Source organism: Astyanax mexicanus, chromosome 4, assembly GCF_023375975.1.
Source record: "Astyanax mexicanus isolate ESR-SI-001 chromosome 4, AstMex3_surface, whole genome shotgun sequence".
Classification (NCBI taxonomy): Eukaryota; Metazoa; Chordata; class Actinopteri; order Characiformes; family Acestrorhamphidae; genus Astyanax; species Astyanax mexicanus.
In genome coordinates, this window is record NC_064411.1 from 21,764,445 (window position 1) to 21,780,040 (window position 15,596).

Consider the following 15,596-nt stretch of genomic DNA (forward strand, 5'->3'; position numbering starts at 1 on the left):
TATTGTATCAGTACATTTTGATTTTAGTTTATAGTGAAAGCTGATGTATTGTTGAAAAGTAAGAATACACTGAGAATAAAGATTTTATAAAATTACAGTCGAATGGTATACCTTTTTATTTAGACATTTTTGTCTCTGCAGTGTTGCACATCCAGAGATTCATACTAAGTCTGTTTTCTCTAAGAACATTTAAATTGTTGTACCTTGTTGTGTTCAGTGAAACATTGTTCATTGCATTGTTCATTGCATCTGTATTGTACCTTTGTATGTCAACTGACATCATTTGTCTCAAATAAAAATTGTTACAAAATGTTAACAAAAAACATTGACACTGTGTATTTATAGTCTCATGGTACTTCTTTATATTTTTTAGCAGTTAAAACCATGACAGAAGTGTTTCTTGTCAGTGTTCTAGTCTCTCCCTACATACACTACGTAGGGATGTTATAGGATCTACTGATCTTTACTAACACGATATGGAAGTTATGGATCTTGTAATTGGGCATGTACCCAGTCCTTCAAAGACAAATACAAGTCCAGTGCTTGTGATTCCGTGACTGGAAAAGCTAATCTTGAGTCCTCTAAAAATAAGGAACACAGGTCAAACACGTCTCCATCACATGTAACTGAGGTCAAAAACTGGCAACATTCTTTGCAAGTGACCAGTTCATCTTCACAAACTGGAACAAGAAGGTCTTCAGTATTCCACAGATGTGGTGCAAGGTGCATGACATTAGGAATCCCACTTGGTACATTTGTGTTTCTGGAAGGTCGAATACGGTGGGCATTCCAAACATCAGAAATCTGGTCGAGCTCTTCCTGTAAAGACAGTTCAGAAAGTGATGGTGAATGGTTTAAACATTAAACACCCTTTCCGAATACATATCAATTGCTTAAGGAGGTTTCAAAACCAAGGAACTTTGAGATCTGAGTAACAATAACCAGGCTAAAGTTAAATATTGATTTGTGATATTTATTTTTCTGCACTAATTAATGTCTGATTCTGCTGGGCATGTACATATTCAATAGCACAGACCACCTTTCACTCTGGATTCTGTTTACATAAATTCACAGAAATCTATTCCAGACTAATTTGCTTAAACTTGTCTCACTTGCCATTCCCTTGAGTGTTTCAATAATATATCTTAGCAATAAATTTATTCAGTTTGTCACATCTGGTGCTGTTAACTCCTCTGTTTCTCACGCACCCAGCTCTGACAGAGGTTCTCAGTCTAACAACTACATTACCCAGAACCCACCACCCGCTGACACACACACCTAGTCACATGTCACCTCACCTGCTCCAACCAGGAAGCCCAGAATATTAAGTCAGGCACTATTTAAGGACACCTCTCATACACTCCTGTGCCGGGTATTGTTGGATCTTCCTCATTACTAAGCGTTACTTATCGCTTGTCTCTGTTACTTTCGTGTATGACCTTGTTTTTTTTTTTCTCGACGCCGATTTTTGGATTATCTCTGATTGTGGATTTTTCTGTGTATGACCTGGACTGTTTTTCGATTTTGGATTACCTCTGATGTTGGCTTGCTCCTGTTTGAACTCTGGACTGTCTCTCACTCCTGGTATGGTTATTCCTACGTTGCTTCTGTTTACCGGTGCTCTAACCCTGTTTGTAGGACTACCCTTTTTTCTAACCTGTTTATTAATAAACAACCCGTTTTACTGCATCTGCGAGTGTCTGTATTCTGTGCACACCATGACACAGTTATTCAGTATCCAATGTATTCCTAAATTACTCGTCACACAGCTAACTCAGTATTGCTTTCAATTGTTTCAACATAACTTTATAAAATATCTGATGACAGTTAACACCTATTCAGTTTTTGAAACTTTATTTATTATAATTGTTTATTATTTTGTCACAGGCACGCACGCACACACACACACACACACACACACACACACACACACACACACACACACACACACACACACACACACACACAGGGTGGTTTACAGGGTGGTTAAGCGGGTAGACCCAAATGCAGACACCATAGGCAGAGTTTAAATGAAGCATCTTTAATAAAATGTTAAAAGTAATTATTTTAATTATAAGCTAGCTGTTGACTGCTCTGTATTAGTTAGCTAACTATAACAAAAAATAAATTAGTCATAAGAACTGTACTTAGCTAAGTGCAATGGTGTTTATTATTTACGTAGCTCATAAAATCCATTTTGTGATGCAGGAATGTTCTTTTTATAAAAACTTTTTATTATTATTATTATTATTATTATTATTATTATTATTATTATTATTATTATTATTATTAGGGCTGAGCTCCGGATATTCGGCACTGATTGGCAGCCAATATTCCAATATTCGTTTTTAAAAAGACTGATTAAAATACAAACAAAATGCAACTCAAGGCCCACTTAATTCAGTTTGTTTAAGCACTTAGGCTTTTGTACTGCTGCAGTGCAATATTTCGATTTTATATTTTGAAATTCGTTAGATTTTATTACTTTTAGCATTTTGAGCTTAGATTAGTTGGTTATTTTCCAATTCCATATTTATTTTTTCTGTTCGTTATGTTCTATCGGTTATTTTCTTTGCGTTTTTTTGTAGTATTCTTTTTTTTTTTACTGCCTGCAGTTCAATATTTAGAATTTATATTTTTGAATTTGTTAGATTATATTTCTCATAGCATTTTGAGCTCACTTTAGTTGGTTATTTTCCAATGTCATATCTATTTTTCTGTTATTATTAAATGTTATTAGCTTATGAGCTTCTAGCTAAATTATTTGTCATTTAGCATACATAACTTCTCACTGATCTTTTTAATGAATGTTGATTTATTAATTTAAAAGCTGTACCTAAGTATTTTAAGCCAGACAGACACTGTGTGTTTTATAATGAGTTCATCTGCACTTTTGAATGGTTTGTCCTGTAGGAAAGCACATGCGATTTGTATGCTGACACTGTTGTCTGACTGAGGAGCTGCTAGATGTTCGTCAAATGCAGCCTGTAGGCAGAAAAAATCCTGCCAGAACTGACTGGATCATGCACGTCTGCCCAACCATCCCCAGCCGCAGCCCATTTTAAAGCCACTAATTTAGTGGAGCATTAAACTATAAATCTGAGATGTACCTACTGTACTTATTCATCTCTGCCCCCAAAACTGTCCATTAGCTTGCTTGACAGATGCGCCAAATCCCCCTAACCCCCCCCCCCCCCTCCCCTCTGCGAGCACGCGCCGTGCTCAGCACACCAATTAATTCATGCATTGAGCTTTAAACGTGCTGCTGAGCTGTAACTGGTGAAACATCACAAAAATCACAGTGATTTGTTACGTTAAAACAAAGACCATTTTCTGACCCGACAGGATCAGTTTCTCGGCCAGTCCGGCCGGTCCGAGTTCATGCAGGGGGTCAGTCAGGCTGGCGTTCAAGCTCGGGCTCAGGCTCGAGTTCGGGCTTGGGTTCAGGCTCATGTTCAGGTTTGGGCTCAGGCTCCATTTCAGGCAGATAATCTAAACTCTAGTATGCAGAACTCTTTCTGTTCAGCAGAACAAAATTTGAAAAAGCGCATAGCTTTGCTTACTTGTCCAGACGCAATAATATTGTAATATTATGTTTAGGGGTGCGGGAAATTTTCGATTCTTGCGAAACATGAACGATTCTGAATCGATTCACAAATGACAAAAATCGATTTTCTAAACGTTATCTGAGAACATTGCTCGTTGGCCCGGCGTGCGCCGGCGTGCTCCACCGCGGCGCACGCCGGCCCGGCAAGCGACTGCTCCACCGCGGCGCACTGAGTGGTCAGGCCGGAGTGCGCCGGGGTGGAGCAGCCGCGCTTCAGTCGCTGGCTGGGCCGCCCTGCGCCGCGGGGAGGTCACGGCGGATTAGCCTAGCTTCAGTCGCTCGCCAGACCGGCGTGCACCGCGGGAAATTCTATTGCCACAGAATCGTATGTTGTTTCATAAGAACTTGCAGTAGTAGCTACATTTGCATTGCCACACACTGACCTGATGTCACTGTGGTCTATTTTGCATTTTTTATAGATGCTTTAATTATTGTTTAGCTTTAACGTTGTAAAAACCCTGGAAGCAAAGCCCTCCACAGAGTATATCTTGTCTAATGCAGCAATAAGAAGTGACCCAGCATTTTGACTCTCCTGTCTGCAGATGTTAATTTAGATACATATTTTACAAACATTTTTTTATTAGCTGCTGGCAGAGGCGCTACAGGTGTACTTTTTTAGTTTTTATTTCTTTGTTCGGTTCTCTGGAATGTGTGCTCTCCTTGCCATTTGATTTAATATAAATATAAAATAAAATGGAATGTTTTCAAATGGAAATAAAATTGAAGTTAATTCATTCTGTATTGCTACAGAGAATGTATTACCAAGATGCATCAATAATTGTTTTTATAATGGCATCGCAGACCTTTGAATCGTAATCGAATGGAATCGTAAAGTGCTTGGAGATTCCCACCCCTAATTATGTTATTGTTCTACTCTTCTGCTGAGTTTTTCGTTTTTGATCTTTTGAAATTCGTTTGATTACATTTTATTGGGCTTTTGGTTAGTTATTTTCCATTTTCATATTTATTTTTATTATTTATTTTGTTATTAATTTTCCATTATTTTAAAGAGCAGGCCCTTATCTGCCTCACGGAGTAATACTTTGACTTTTATTTCGCCAGAAGAAACTTGAGACTTGACTTGGACTTAGCGGGAGGTGGAGCTAAGAAAAGGAAAAAAACAAATATCAGAATACCAAAATTAAAAACGAATACCTACTCAAAGCGAATATCCGAATACCCGAATATTCGGTTCCAGCCCTAATTATTATTATTTACACAATCTCTGTATAAAAATCAGAATCTACTGTTGTTTACAAAATCAGTTGTATATAAACTGTTGTACTATATAACACGTTACTATTTGTTTTGTTTAAGGACTTTATTCTTTAAATTAATAAAATGAATGCGGGTCATTTTGATTTGTGTGCATTAGAGGGGTATAGTGAATGGCTTTTATTCAAAAATTAAGAAAGGAAAAAATAAAATAAGGATGTACTGTGATTAAAAACAAGTTAATTGAGGCATACCTTGGATAATTAATGACTGAATTAATTTATTGCTGAGATATATCATAAAAACTCTCAGCCATACATGAAGGTCCATAGAAAATGTGGGTCATTTTGACAGATGTTGCGCCAGGTGCGCTTCCGCAGCGCAGTTAAATGGTCGTGTCTAGCAGAGGAAACTGACCTGCTGTTTCGTTTTTACAAATTAACTCCTCTTATAAGATAATGGGGATCTGCACATGCATGAGCTGGAATTATGGCCGTGGAGTTTAGTTTCTCTGTGTGATCCTGGTCCATGCCCAGCTCGAACTTGGGCCAATTTTATCAGACTTCTTACTACCAAATGTGGTGTTAAAATCGTGTTCGGGTTTGTAATAATAGTTTATGATCTTTTTGGGTCCATCAGACCTCCAATATCCACATCAAGCGGGTGAGTAGCACAGCGCAATTTATACCGGAGTCAAGCTATCCGCGCTTCGGAAATTCCCAGTCAAGTCATCCGCGCTTTAAATTTAGATGCGCCTATACTCGCGATATTGCGGTAAACAGAAGCGCAGGCGGAGAGCACGCTGAAAAACACAGAGAAGGGGGAGACCGACACGTTTCAGTCGGTTATATTAATTTAGACATACATTAAGCCCAAGAACGAGAAGATAACGGATTAAAATAACTCACCTCACTGCAGATTTTGTGCAGTACATTATCTATGTGACATAGTACCATAGCAATCCCATCATTTTTTGAGAGAGAGAGTTTTATATTAAAATTATTTTTTTTCAATCATTGCTTCAAATTAAATTTCTCATGAGTTTCCCAAAATGTCTAAACAGATCCATTACCTTGTAAAAGAGTCCATCTAGGCTATAACTGCTGCAAGTGTGGGCAAATTGCACTGTATTGTTTATTTTATATTATTTAAATGATTTATTATTCATGCATAAAATAAAATTTCTCAAGATTTTCCCATAATGCCAAAACACGTCCACTACCGTTTGAAAGAGTCTGTCCTAGGCTATCACCTCTGCACGTTTGGGTATATTTCACTGTTCTGTTTATTTTATGTAATTTTTTTAAATTCATGCTTAAAATAACATTTTAACATAATGCCAAAAAAATAAAATAAAACTAAAAGTACAGCAAAGTTTGCCTAAGTTCTCCTTTTCCTTGTGGTCTTGTGAGGTAGCCAGTATTTCCCCTTGAATCCTGTGGCCTGGGTCAATCCTCTAACCAAATGATATTTCATTTTGGGTTCACTGAACTGTTCCACCATTAGACTGCTCAGCATATTTCTAAACAGTATAGTCTAGAAATCACCTGTTAAAGACACCTGTGCTAGAAACAGGGGGTGTGAGTTTAAAACCAATTTTTAAATCTAATACCTCAAGTGCAAGGGGCTATCTATAGTGAAACCTTCAGAAATATGCAGTTCTGATAGCCTGAGGAACTGATAGGATTGCCTCACAGTGATGCCTTGTGATGGCTTATTGGAGAATGAATTTACATCTAATACTAGCAAGTATTAAAAATAAACAATACAGTAAAATTTGCCCAAACTTGCAGAGGTGATAGCCTAGGACCTACTCTTTCAAACGGTAGTGGACCTGTTTTGGCATTATGGGAAAATCTTGAGAAATTTTATTTTAAGTATGAAAAAAAAAAAAAAAAAATTAATATAAAATAAACAATACAGACTCTTTCAAATGGTTGTGGAACGGTTTTGGCATTATGGGAAATCATGAGAAATTTTAATTTTAAATATGAATAATATACATTAAAATTAATATAAAATAAACAGTACAGTGAATTTTTCCCAAACTTGCAGAGGTGATAGCCTAGGTTGGACTCTTTCAAATAGTCATGGACCTGTTTTGGCATTATGGTAAAATCATGAGAAATTTTAATTTGAATATGAATAATATACATTAAAAATAATATAAAATAAAAAATAAAGTGAAATTTGCCCAAACTTGCAGAAGTCATAGCCTAAGACAGACTCTTTCAAATGGTAGTGGAAGTGTTTTGGCATTATGGGAAAATCTTGAGAAATTTAATTTTAAGCATGAATAATAAATCATTTAAATAATATAAAATAAACAATACAGTGCAATTTGCCCACACTTGCAGCAGTTATAGCCTAGATGGACTCTTTTACAAGGTAATGGATCTGTTTAGACATTTTGGGAAACTCATGAGAAATTTAATTTGAAGCAAGGATTGAAAAAAATAATTTTAATATAAAACTCTCTCTCTCAAAAAATGATGGGATTGCTATGGTACTATGTCACATAGATAATGTACTGCACAAAATCTGCAGTGAGGTGAGTTATTTTAATCCGTTTCTTCTCGTTCTTGGGCTTAATGTATGTCTAAATTAATATAACCGACTGAAACGTGTCGGTCTCCCCCTTCTCTGTGTTTTTCAGCGTGCTCTCCGCCTGCGCTTCTGTTTACCGTAATATCGCGAGTATAGGCGCATCTAAATTTAAAGCGCGGATGACTTGACTGGGAATTTCCGAAGCGCGGATAGCTTGACTCCGGTCAATTTATTTGTGGAGCAAATACACAGGTTTGTCACAGATGTGTTATTCATTTGTGTACAGCTGAATTTGATTAATATTTAATGAGAAATACAAGCTGCCGAAAATAAGATATTATTTTAGCTGGGTAGAGGAATTTGAATAAATGAATTGCATACAATGCATTTTTACTGCATACAAGTTCAAGTATATTTTGGTAAGCTAAGAGAACACCCTTCAATTAAACATGTTTCATTCAAATTTCAATCAGATAAAGTAACAAGCCCCTATTCTCCCCGTGCAGAACTCGCCACCTGATTGGCCGACAGAGTCGGCCGACACATATTTGATAAGACCTGACTTTAAGCTTTTCGTCCATGTAAATTATATACGGGTAGCTGTATAAACGGGTATAAAAGTTGTATTACAGCCGATTAAAATAGATATAGATTTTTTATGGCTCAAATTTCTTCAAGCACTGTTTGGATATAAATGAGGATTCCTAGAGACTGTTTTGGTGGATCTGCTTGTTTGTGGAGCGGAGTTTGAGGCTGGAGTGTGAGGTGAGCACGGGGTGGGGGCTGGGTGTGTGAGCGCGTGTCCTGAAGTGAACCCCGGCGGATCAAAAAGCTGCGGTTAAAAGTATAAGCACATTTTCGGCTCTAATTCAGGAACCGTACATCCTACAGTAAAAAGTTCCGTATATTGTTCCGTAATCCGGAGGTTTAGGCGGATCGAATGATGTATATGTCCGCATTGGATCAAAAATTATACGTACAAAAAATGTAAATATGGAAATTAATAATCATAATTCTAATAAACAAGGCATATTTCGCCATAAATGTTTATTTTCTGAAAAGATATAGAGGTAAATAGGCTAGATAACTGAAAAGTAGAGATTCTAAGCTTAAAAATAGCATATTGGGTGTCTATAATTATTCATAAACACAGCCAGGTATTAATTATGACATATTTCTGGCCCGCCGGCGGCCAGATTTGATGATGTGTATTGGGCTAAAATAAACTACGCTAAGTCGACACTGCAAACGTTGCGCAATAGCTGACAATTCAAGATTATTTACATATCTGGCCTCTTTTTACCCTCCATCACAGCCGACTGACGCTTCGTGCTATTATGTTGCTATATTTAATTTTATCGCTCCTGAAAAGACCACTAGTGGGCACAACCAACTCAAACATTTGGTTGGGGAGAATTCCCTCAGATGGTTGAACCCATCTAATCTACTGCGAAGTAGGGGCTGTGCTGTCAGATGAATAGAGAATGCATTCGTAGTTGAATGGAAATGAATGCAAGAATAAGATTAGATAAGGGACAGATAAGTGTTAAAATTATTTTTTCCGTCCAACCGGCCAAAACTCGAGATTGACATGAGCCGGCCCATCGGGAATCCTCCCGAATCTCCCGATTAGCCACTCCGGGCCTGGCTGGGTTATGCTGCATAATTGTTTAGTAACTTTTAGGCATGCCGTTTTTATTTTAATCTAAAAATAATAAAAATGTTGACTTATTTCAATTGTTCGTGGAAATAATTAAATGTTTTATTTTTTCTACTAAAGAAGATGTATTATTTTTATTTATTTTATATTTTAATTATTATTATATATTACGTTTTTTATTTCGTTTATTAATGTACTCTTCTTTAATAAATGAAATAGACTAAAATAATTTATAATTAGATAAAATACATAAAATAAATGCGCTGTCTGGCCTATTTTACAAATCCCAGTCAGGTCATTATGTCCAATTAAGCCTATGCGCTAGTAATAATAATACTATTATCGTTATCATCATGCTTATTATAAGTATTATATTAGTATCATAATATTGTGTTATTTGTTTTTTTTATTATTAATTTCGTTCTTTTCTTATTTTACACACACACACACACACACACACACACACAATTGAACATTGTATTGACCACTGGCATTTAGGTTTTAATTGTGGAACCATTTCATTAATGAAATTCAAATAGGAACAAAAATATAGGTGGCAAACATTTAATAATAATAATAATAATAATAATAATAATAATAATAATAATAATATCTGAAAAACGTAGCTTATTTAATCTGATTTTCAGGAGTTTTCATACATCTAAGCATATACTTTTGGTTGTGTTGCGGGTGCTTCAAATTTGATTTATATGTTATATATAAAACATCACAGTTTTACAGCTTTTTGTAAAATACCCTTATGCCATGTTGTGCCTATTTTTGTTTTTAAATTGTTCTAAGCCTATTGGTGTTTGATTTTTTTAAGTGATTTTTTATTTTATCATATTTCCTTAGCTGTAGTATATAAACATCTGAAGCAGTACTAAAAAAAACAAGAATCTGAATGTTAACAGCTTGGATGTTAAACCAATGATCTGTCTTTGCAAATCAGTATTTGCCCATGTGGCCTGAGACTTTCTATCTGGGCATGTACATTACTAATGTTCGTAGTGCAGAACAGATGTCATAATATCCTAAAAGAATCATGAAATTTACATTACAACTCTTTACCATAAAATACGTTTTACACGGAATGTGGCTTAATCCAATATCTTACCTGAATTATTGCCATAAAGCAAAACTGCACCAGAGCTTTGTCCAAGAAATCCCCGCTGAACAGTCCTTCATCCTTAAGTTCCCCGAACAGTTGGATCCAGTGCTCTACGCCCGCCTTCCGCATCTGTCCCCACCAGCTCTCAATTCGTTGGTTTGCTGTGCTTGTTCCTGTGATGTAGCTTGCATTACCAGCTCTGTCATCCTCATTGTTTCGCCGCAGATACATCTGGATATCCTTTATTGTCACGTTCTCTGTGCCCATATCCGCGCGTACAAGCCGCGGGCAACCTCCAAAACGCTCTATTGCCTCCACAAAAAATCCTCCAATAACTTTGGAGTTGCTGTTGGTATAGGATGCCTTCAACCAAATAATCCTTCGAGAGAATCCATCGATACATCCATTAATGCATATCCCATATGGTTTGAGTTTGTCGTATGAATCAACATGCCATATGAAATTAGGACCCTCAGAGAAATACAGTCTTCGACTAAGACGACGTCTTTGGCGAGCTTGAGAGCTTACGGGGTCGAGAAGAGCCAAAAGAATCCTCACATCTTCTTTCCTGACCCGTATGCCTCTTCTGACACACTTAGTGTACATCCACCGGTACCCATGCATTCTACCAGAACCTTGCAGTTGATCAATTATAAAATCAATGACCTCTTCTATATTGTCATACCGCCGTCGATAGAGATCACTGACCCGAAGAAACCGCTTCAGCTGCCGTTTGCTGATTGAGATGCCTTGCTGTGCAAGCGAAGATACAATGTCATCATAAGGCATATTCAAGTCAAAATAAAATCGAATAAGCGAATCTCTGTCCATTATAACAAAACAGACCACATTCAGGGGTCAGTTAGCCGTCTTGTGTGCAGGAGGAAAGCATGTCTGGAAAGTTTTTTTTTCAAAATGTGCATTCAAACCGTTTGCTCGAATTAAAATAAAACGTGAGCATGAATAGCAAAACGTGAGCACGATTTAGAGAAAACGTGAGCACGAATAGCAAAACGTGAGCACGATTTAAAGAAAACGTGAGCACGAATAGCAAATCGTGAGCACGATTTAATTATTTTTTTTATCCACGGCCCCTCCGGGGCTCCGTACTATACAGCCAGAGTTTGTAATTTTTTTGTTTGTTTGTGATAAAATAAATGAATGTAAGTCTATTTCAGAGTAATATTAATACTTTTTGATGAAATGACAAACAAAATCACACGTATGCACGCTGTGGGCGCACTTATGTTTTGCAGAGGGAATTGGCTCTGTGCACAAGATGGCGCCACCTAACTTCCGGGTAGTGAGTGGTAGGTATACTAGTTTCCGGTTGGAGTTGTTGTGGGGAGAACTGCCGGCAGGAGTACAGAGTGAAAGCGACCATGAGTGTTTTTAAAGTTAAGGAGAAACGAAAAACACAAAACAAAAAAAACTGACTGTGTTATTTTTATAATTAAAGGATCCTCTATAAAAAATTGGAGACACTGGGAAACATACCAAACTGTTATATTTTAATAATAAAATCAAAAAAATTAAATTCAACAACAATACTATTTCATGCCTTTATTTCCAATAACGAAGGCAATGGGCCAGTTTTTCTTTTATAAAATTCATTACTGTTGGTCACATGAAAAGTTTAAGGCATATTTACAAGCTTATTCAATAAAAATAAATAAATTGACCCATAAGAATCCAGAGCCAGTTTTGAATACAAAAAAAAATACAAAATTGATTCAGGTAAAACAAACGTTGTTTACATATTATTGGGATAATGAGGGAACACAAATATTTTACGGTTTGAATACTAATGTAATATAAATGCATATTAAACATTAACAAACAATTTTAGAGAACTTCTGGGTTAATCACACACTGAACTGTTTGAAACTAAGGATATACAATAGTAAACAACTATATATCTCCCGATGCCAGTATAACTTACAGAGGGTCTAGACACAGGGTAGAACTTATCTATCTCTCTCTCTATCTATATCTATATATACATAATTATTTATAAATAATATATATATATATATATATATATATATATATATATATATATATATAATATAAATATAAAATATATATATACAAAATATAAATATAAAATATATATATATAATATATTATAAATAATGGGTTCTGGGTTAATCACACACTGAACTGTTTGAAACTTAGGATATACAATAGTAAACAACTATATATATATATCCCGATGCCAGTATACATTATACATATTTATAACTTACAGAGGGTCTAGACACAGGGAATAACTTAAAAATAGATCAAAAATAATATTTATATATATATATTCTCTCTTACTCCTGGGCGCTGTACATCATTTATAGTTATTTTTGGTAAGTCCTGGAGAGATCGCGTGTAGAAAGCCATACTGTCTGCTGACCGGCGCTGAAAAGCGGAAATGACTCCGCCTACCAGTCGTAGACCGGAAACAGGCAGCGTCGTCTCATGCAACTAGCGAATTTGGTGACAGCGGTTAGGCATGCCCCTCCCCCAGCCATTAGGAGACCAATCAGGGAAAATTACGTACCAATGTTTTCGTCTAAGGGTGGACTATTGGTTGAAATAGGTGTCAATCACTTTTGTGACGCTGGAGAAAGGCTATGACCTGATTTGATTGGATTGGATTGATCCAGCGCTCACGTTATTGGTTCAAAAGACGATCACTCAAGAAAAATAGTGGTTTGTGGACCGCTGAAAATAAACGCATGTTTGTGAGGAGAAGTGAGCAGGCGAATAAAGGACTTTATGGATATTTTATCTGCGGTTCAGTGCTGTATTGTGGATGCTGTGATAGTAAGTGAATTTTCTATAATGTAATATGATGTTATTTTATATACTAATAATATTTTATAAGGCTATTTTGTTGGGGAGGCGTGTTCCCCATGTAAACAATGTGAAAAAACAGGCTGTTTTCAGTTGGCGATTTCTGGCGACTGGTTTCATGTAGATGGCTGTAAATTTGCATGCAGGTAGTTAAATTAGTACTAAAGAATATGAGTCGGTTATTTGGTCGGTGTGTTTAGAATATTTGATGCTTATAAGCATTCTACATTACATAGTCAGAACGGGCCCGCCGACGGGCTAGGGGGCGATTCTGCCGTGAAAACATTCTGAGCAGGAGGTTGTGAATCATAGAATATTCTGATGTCGTGATTTATGTGAATGTGTTTGCGTTTTGTCAGTGTTGGATTGGAAGACCAAAAATAGAAAAGTACCGCAATGTAATCCATTTATTTTAGCAGAGTAACTGTAATCTGATTACCATTTACTGAAGCAGTAACTGTAACGGATTACAGTTACTCATAATTTGTAATCTGATTACGTAACGCCGTTACATGTAATCCGTTACTTCCCAACACTGATTATGTTTCACCATGAATAGCCTGAAGAAATTCAAATTCAAATAACTATCACTATATAAGAATCACTGTAATCAAATACAGTCTGCAAATTTCTCTAAAATTAAGCATTGTACATGAAAAGACACTAACAGATGTAGTATTTACCTGACTGCATTCTCATATCTCTATATTATCATTTTAAGAGGCCGTGAGAAGATCAATCATGCCACCACCAAAGGATGCAGAGATCGAGCAGGTTGCAAAGGTTTGGCTTTGGAATGCACGGGACCGTTCAGGTGGACGGAAGCATCGTCTCATGCAGTCTCTTTAAAAAAATAGTTAATTTATGATCTATGCTATATTAATACATGAAAAATATTCATTTTTGATATTATGATTAACTATATCTGTTCTATTTATGTAAAGTACATCTATTTTCTCCTTCATTATTATTGCTGTGAGATAAAAACCTTAATGCAAAAACTAATGTTATATTCAATTAGAATTTTTTTTACTGGTTTGATTGGGATGACATGATGGTTCCAAGTCTACAAGCAAGAGGAATAAAATTAATAATAGAGATCAGGGGTGAGTTTCCTGAAAGCTTCGTTACGCTAAGAACTTCGTTAACTCGTACTTAAGATTGATCGTTAATTAAAGAGTGTTTCCCAAACCCGTGCGTAACTAAAGTACTACGTAAACTCGCTCGCAGATTAACGAGTGCCCTCACCCAGTCGTTATTCTTAAGAGCTTCTTTAGGGGATCTCTACTTGCAGTTCAGCACCTTAAACACCAGGGACCGCCAATTTTGAGGGAGAAAAATTATAATTTCCCTGGTTAAAGCAATTATATTATGTTACTATTAATTATAATCAATTATATTATATATATAATTATTATTATAATAATTAATATTATTATATTATATTATTATTTCCCGTGTCTACTGGTGCTCCGGTTTCCTCCCACAGTCCAAAGTTCAGGCTAATTGGATGTCGGATAAAAATTGCCCCTTAGGTGTGAGTGTGTGAGTGGATGTGTCTGTGTGTCTGTCTGCCCTGTGATGGATTGGCGGCCTGTCCAATCAAACCCATAAATTATTAAAATCCATATTCCTGTAGATGATGCTCACGGTCTAAGCAAAGCTGCAAAGTCACCAAGTCCGTGGATTCTGTAATCAGGCTGTTATGTGGCATACACACACTTATATACACTTCCCACCAGCCCGGGAATTACAGCACAATATAAATATATTTCCATTCTATTGGGATAATTCCTGGTACTGTAGGTCCGGAGCACGGGACGCCTGCAGTGTCTTTACTCACACCTACACGTATTGTAAAGGGTATCGGTGAATGTGCAGGTAATATTTAATATTATTCTTTATTTAGGTGCTTCTAATCAACATTGTGTCCGTTCATCTGGGCAAACTCTGGGGTGTGTCAGCTCGCAAATATATAAATACCAGTCAAAAGTTGACGCGTCTCTTTTTTTTATTTATTTATTTTTTTTTTTTACATTGTCGATTAATATTAAAACTATGAAAACAATTTATTGACGCATATGGAATTATCTAGTTAACAAAGAGGTGCATGCCTTCAAAATCCCCTGACCTAAACCCAACTGAGATGGTGATTTAGGATGAGCTGGAGCTTTACTGTGTGTGCGTATATATATATATATATACACTGCTCAAAAAAATAAAGGGAACACTCAAATAACACAATAAGACTCCAAGTAAATCAAACTTCTGTGAAATTAAATTGTCCACTTAGGAAGCAACACTGATTGACAATCAATTTCACCTGCTGTTGTGCAAATAGAATAGACAACAGGTGGAAATTAATGGCAATTAGCAAGACACACTCAATAAAGGAGTGGTTCTGCAGGTGGGGACCACAGACCACTTCTCAGAACCTATGCTGTCTGGCTGATGTTTTGGTCAGTCTTGAATGTTGGTGGTGCTTTCACACTCGTGGTAGCATGAGACGGACTCTACAACCCACACAAGTGGCTCAGGTAGTGAAGCTCATCCAGGATGGCACATCAATGCGAGCTGTGGCAAGAAGGTTTGCTGTGTCTGTCAGCGTA

General features: G+C 36.5%; 1 protein-coding gene across 1 annotated transcript; it reads right to left on the reverse strand.

The window, feature by feature from the left end:
- Positions 1-442: 442 nt before the first annotated feature.
- On the reverse strand, positions 443-11,086 carry LOC125801255 (uncharacterized). The gene is made up of 2 exons (XM_049477683.1): positions 10,147-11,086; positions 443-819 (listed from the first exon to the last, which is right to left on the reverse strand). Exons 1-2 carry the CDS (start codon positions 10,969-10,971, stop codon positions 484-486), a joined length of 1,161 nt encoding a protein of 386 aa, XP_049333640.1. The 5' UTR covers positions 10,972-11,086; the 3' UTR covers positions 443-483.
- Positions 11,087-15,596: the final 4,510 nt, after the last annotated feature.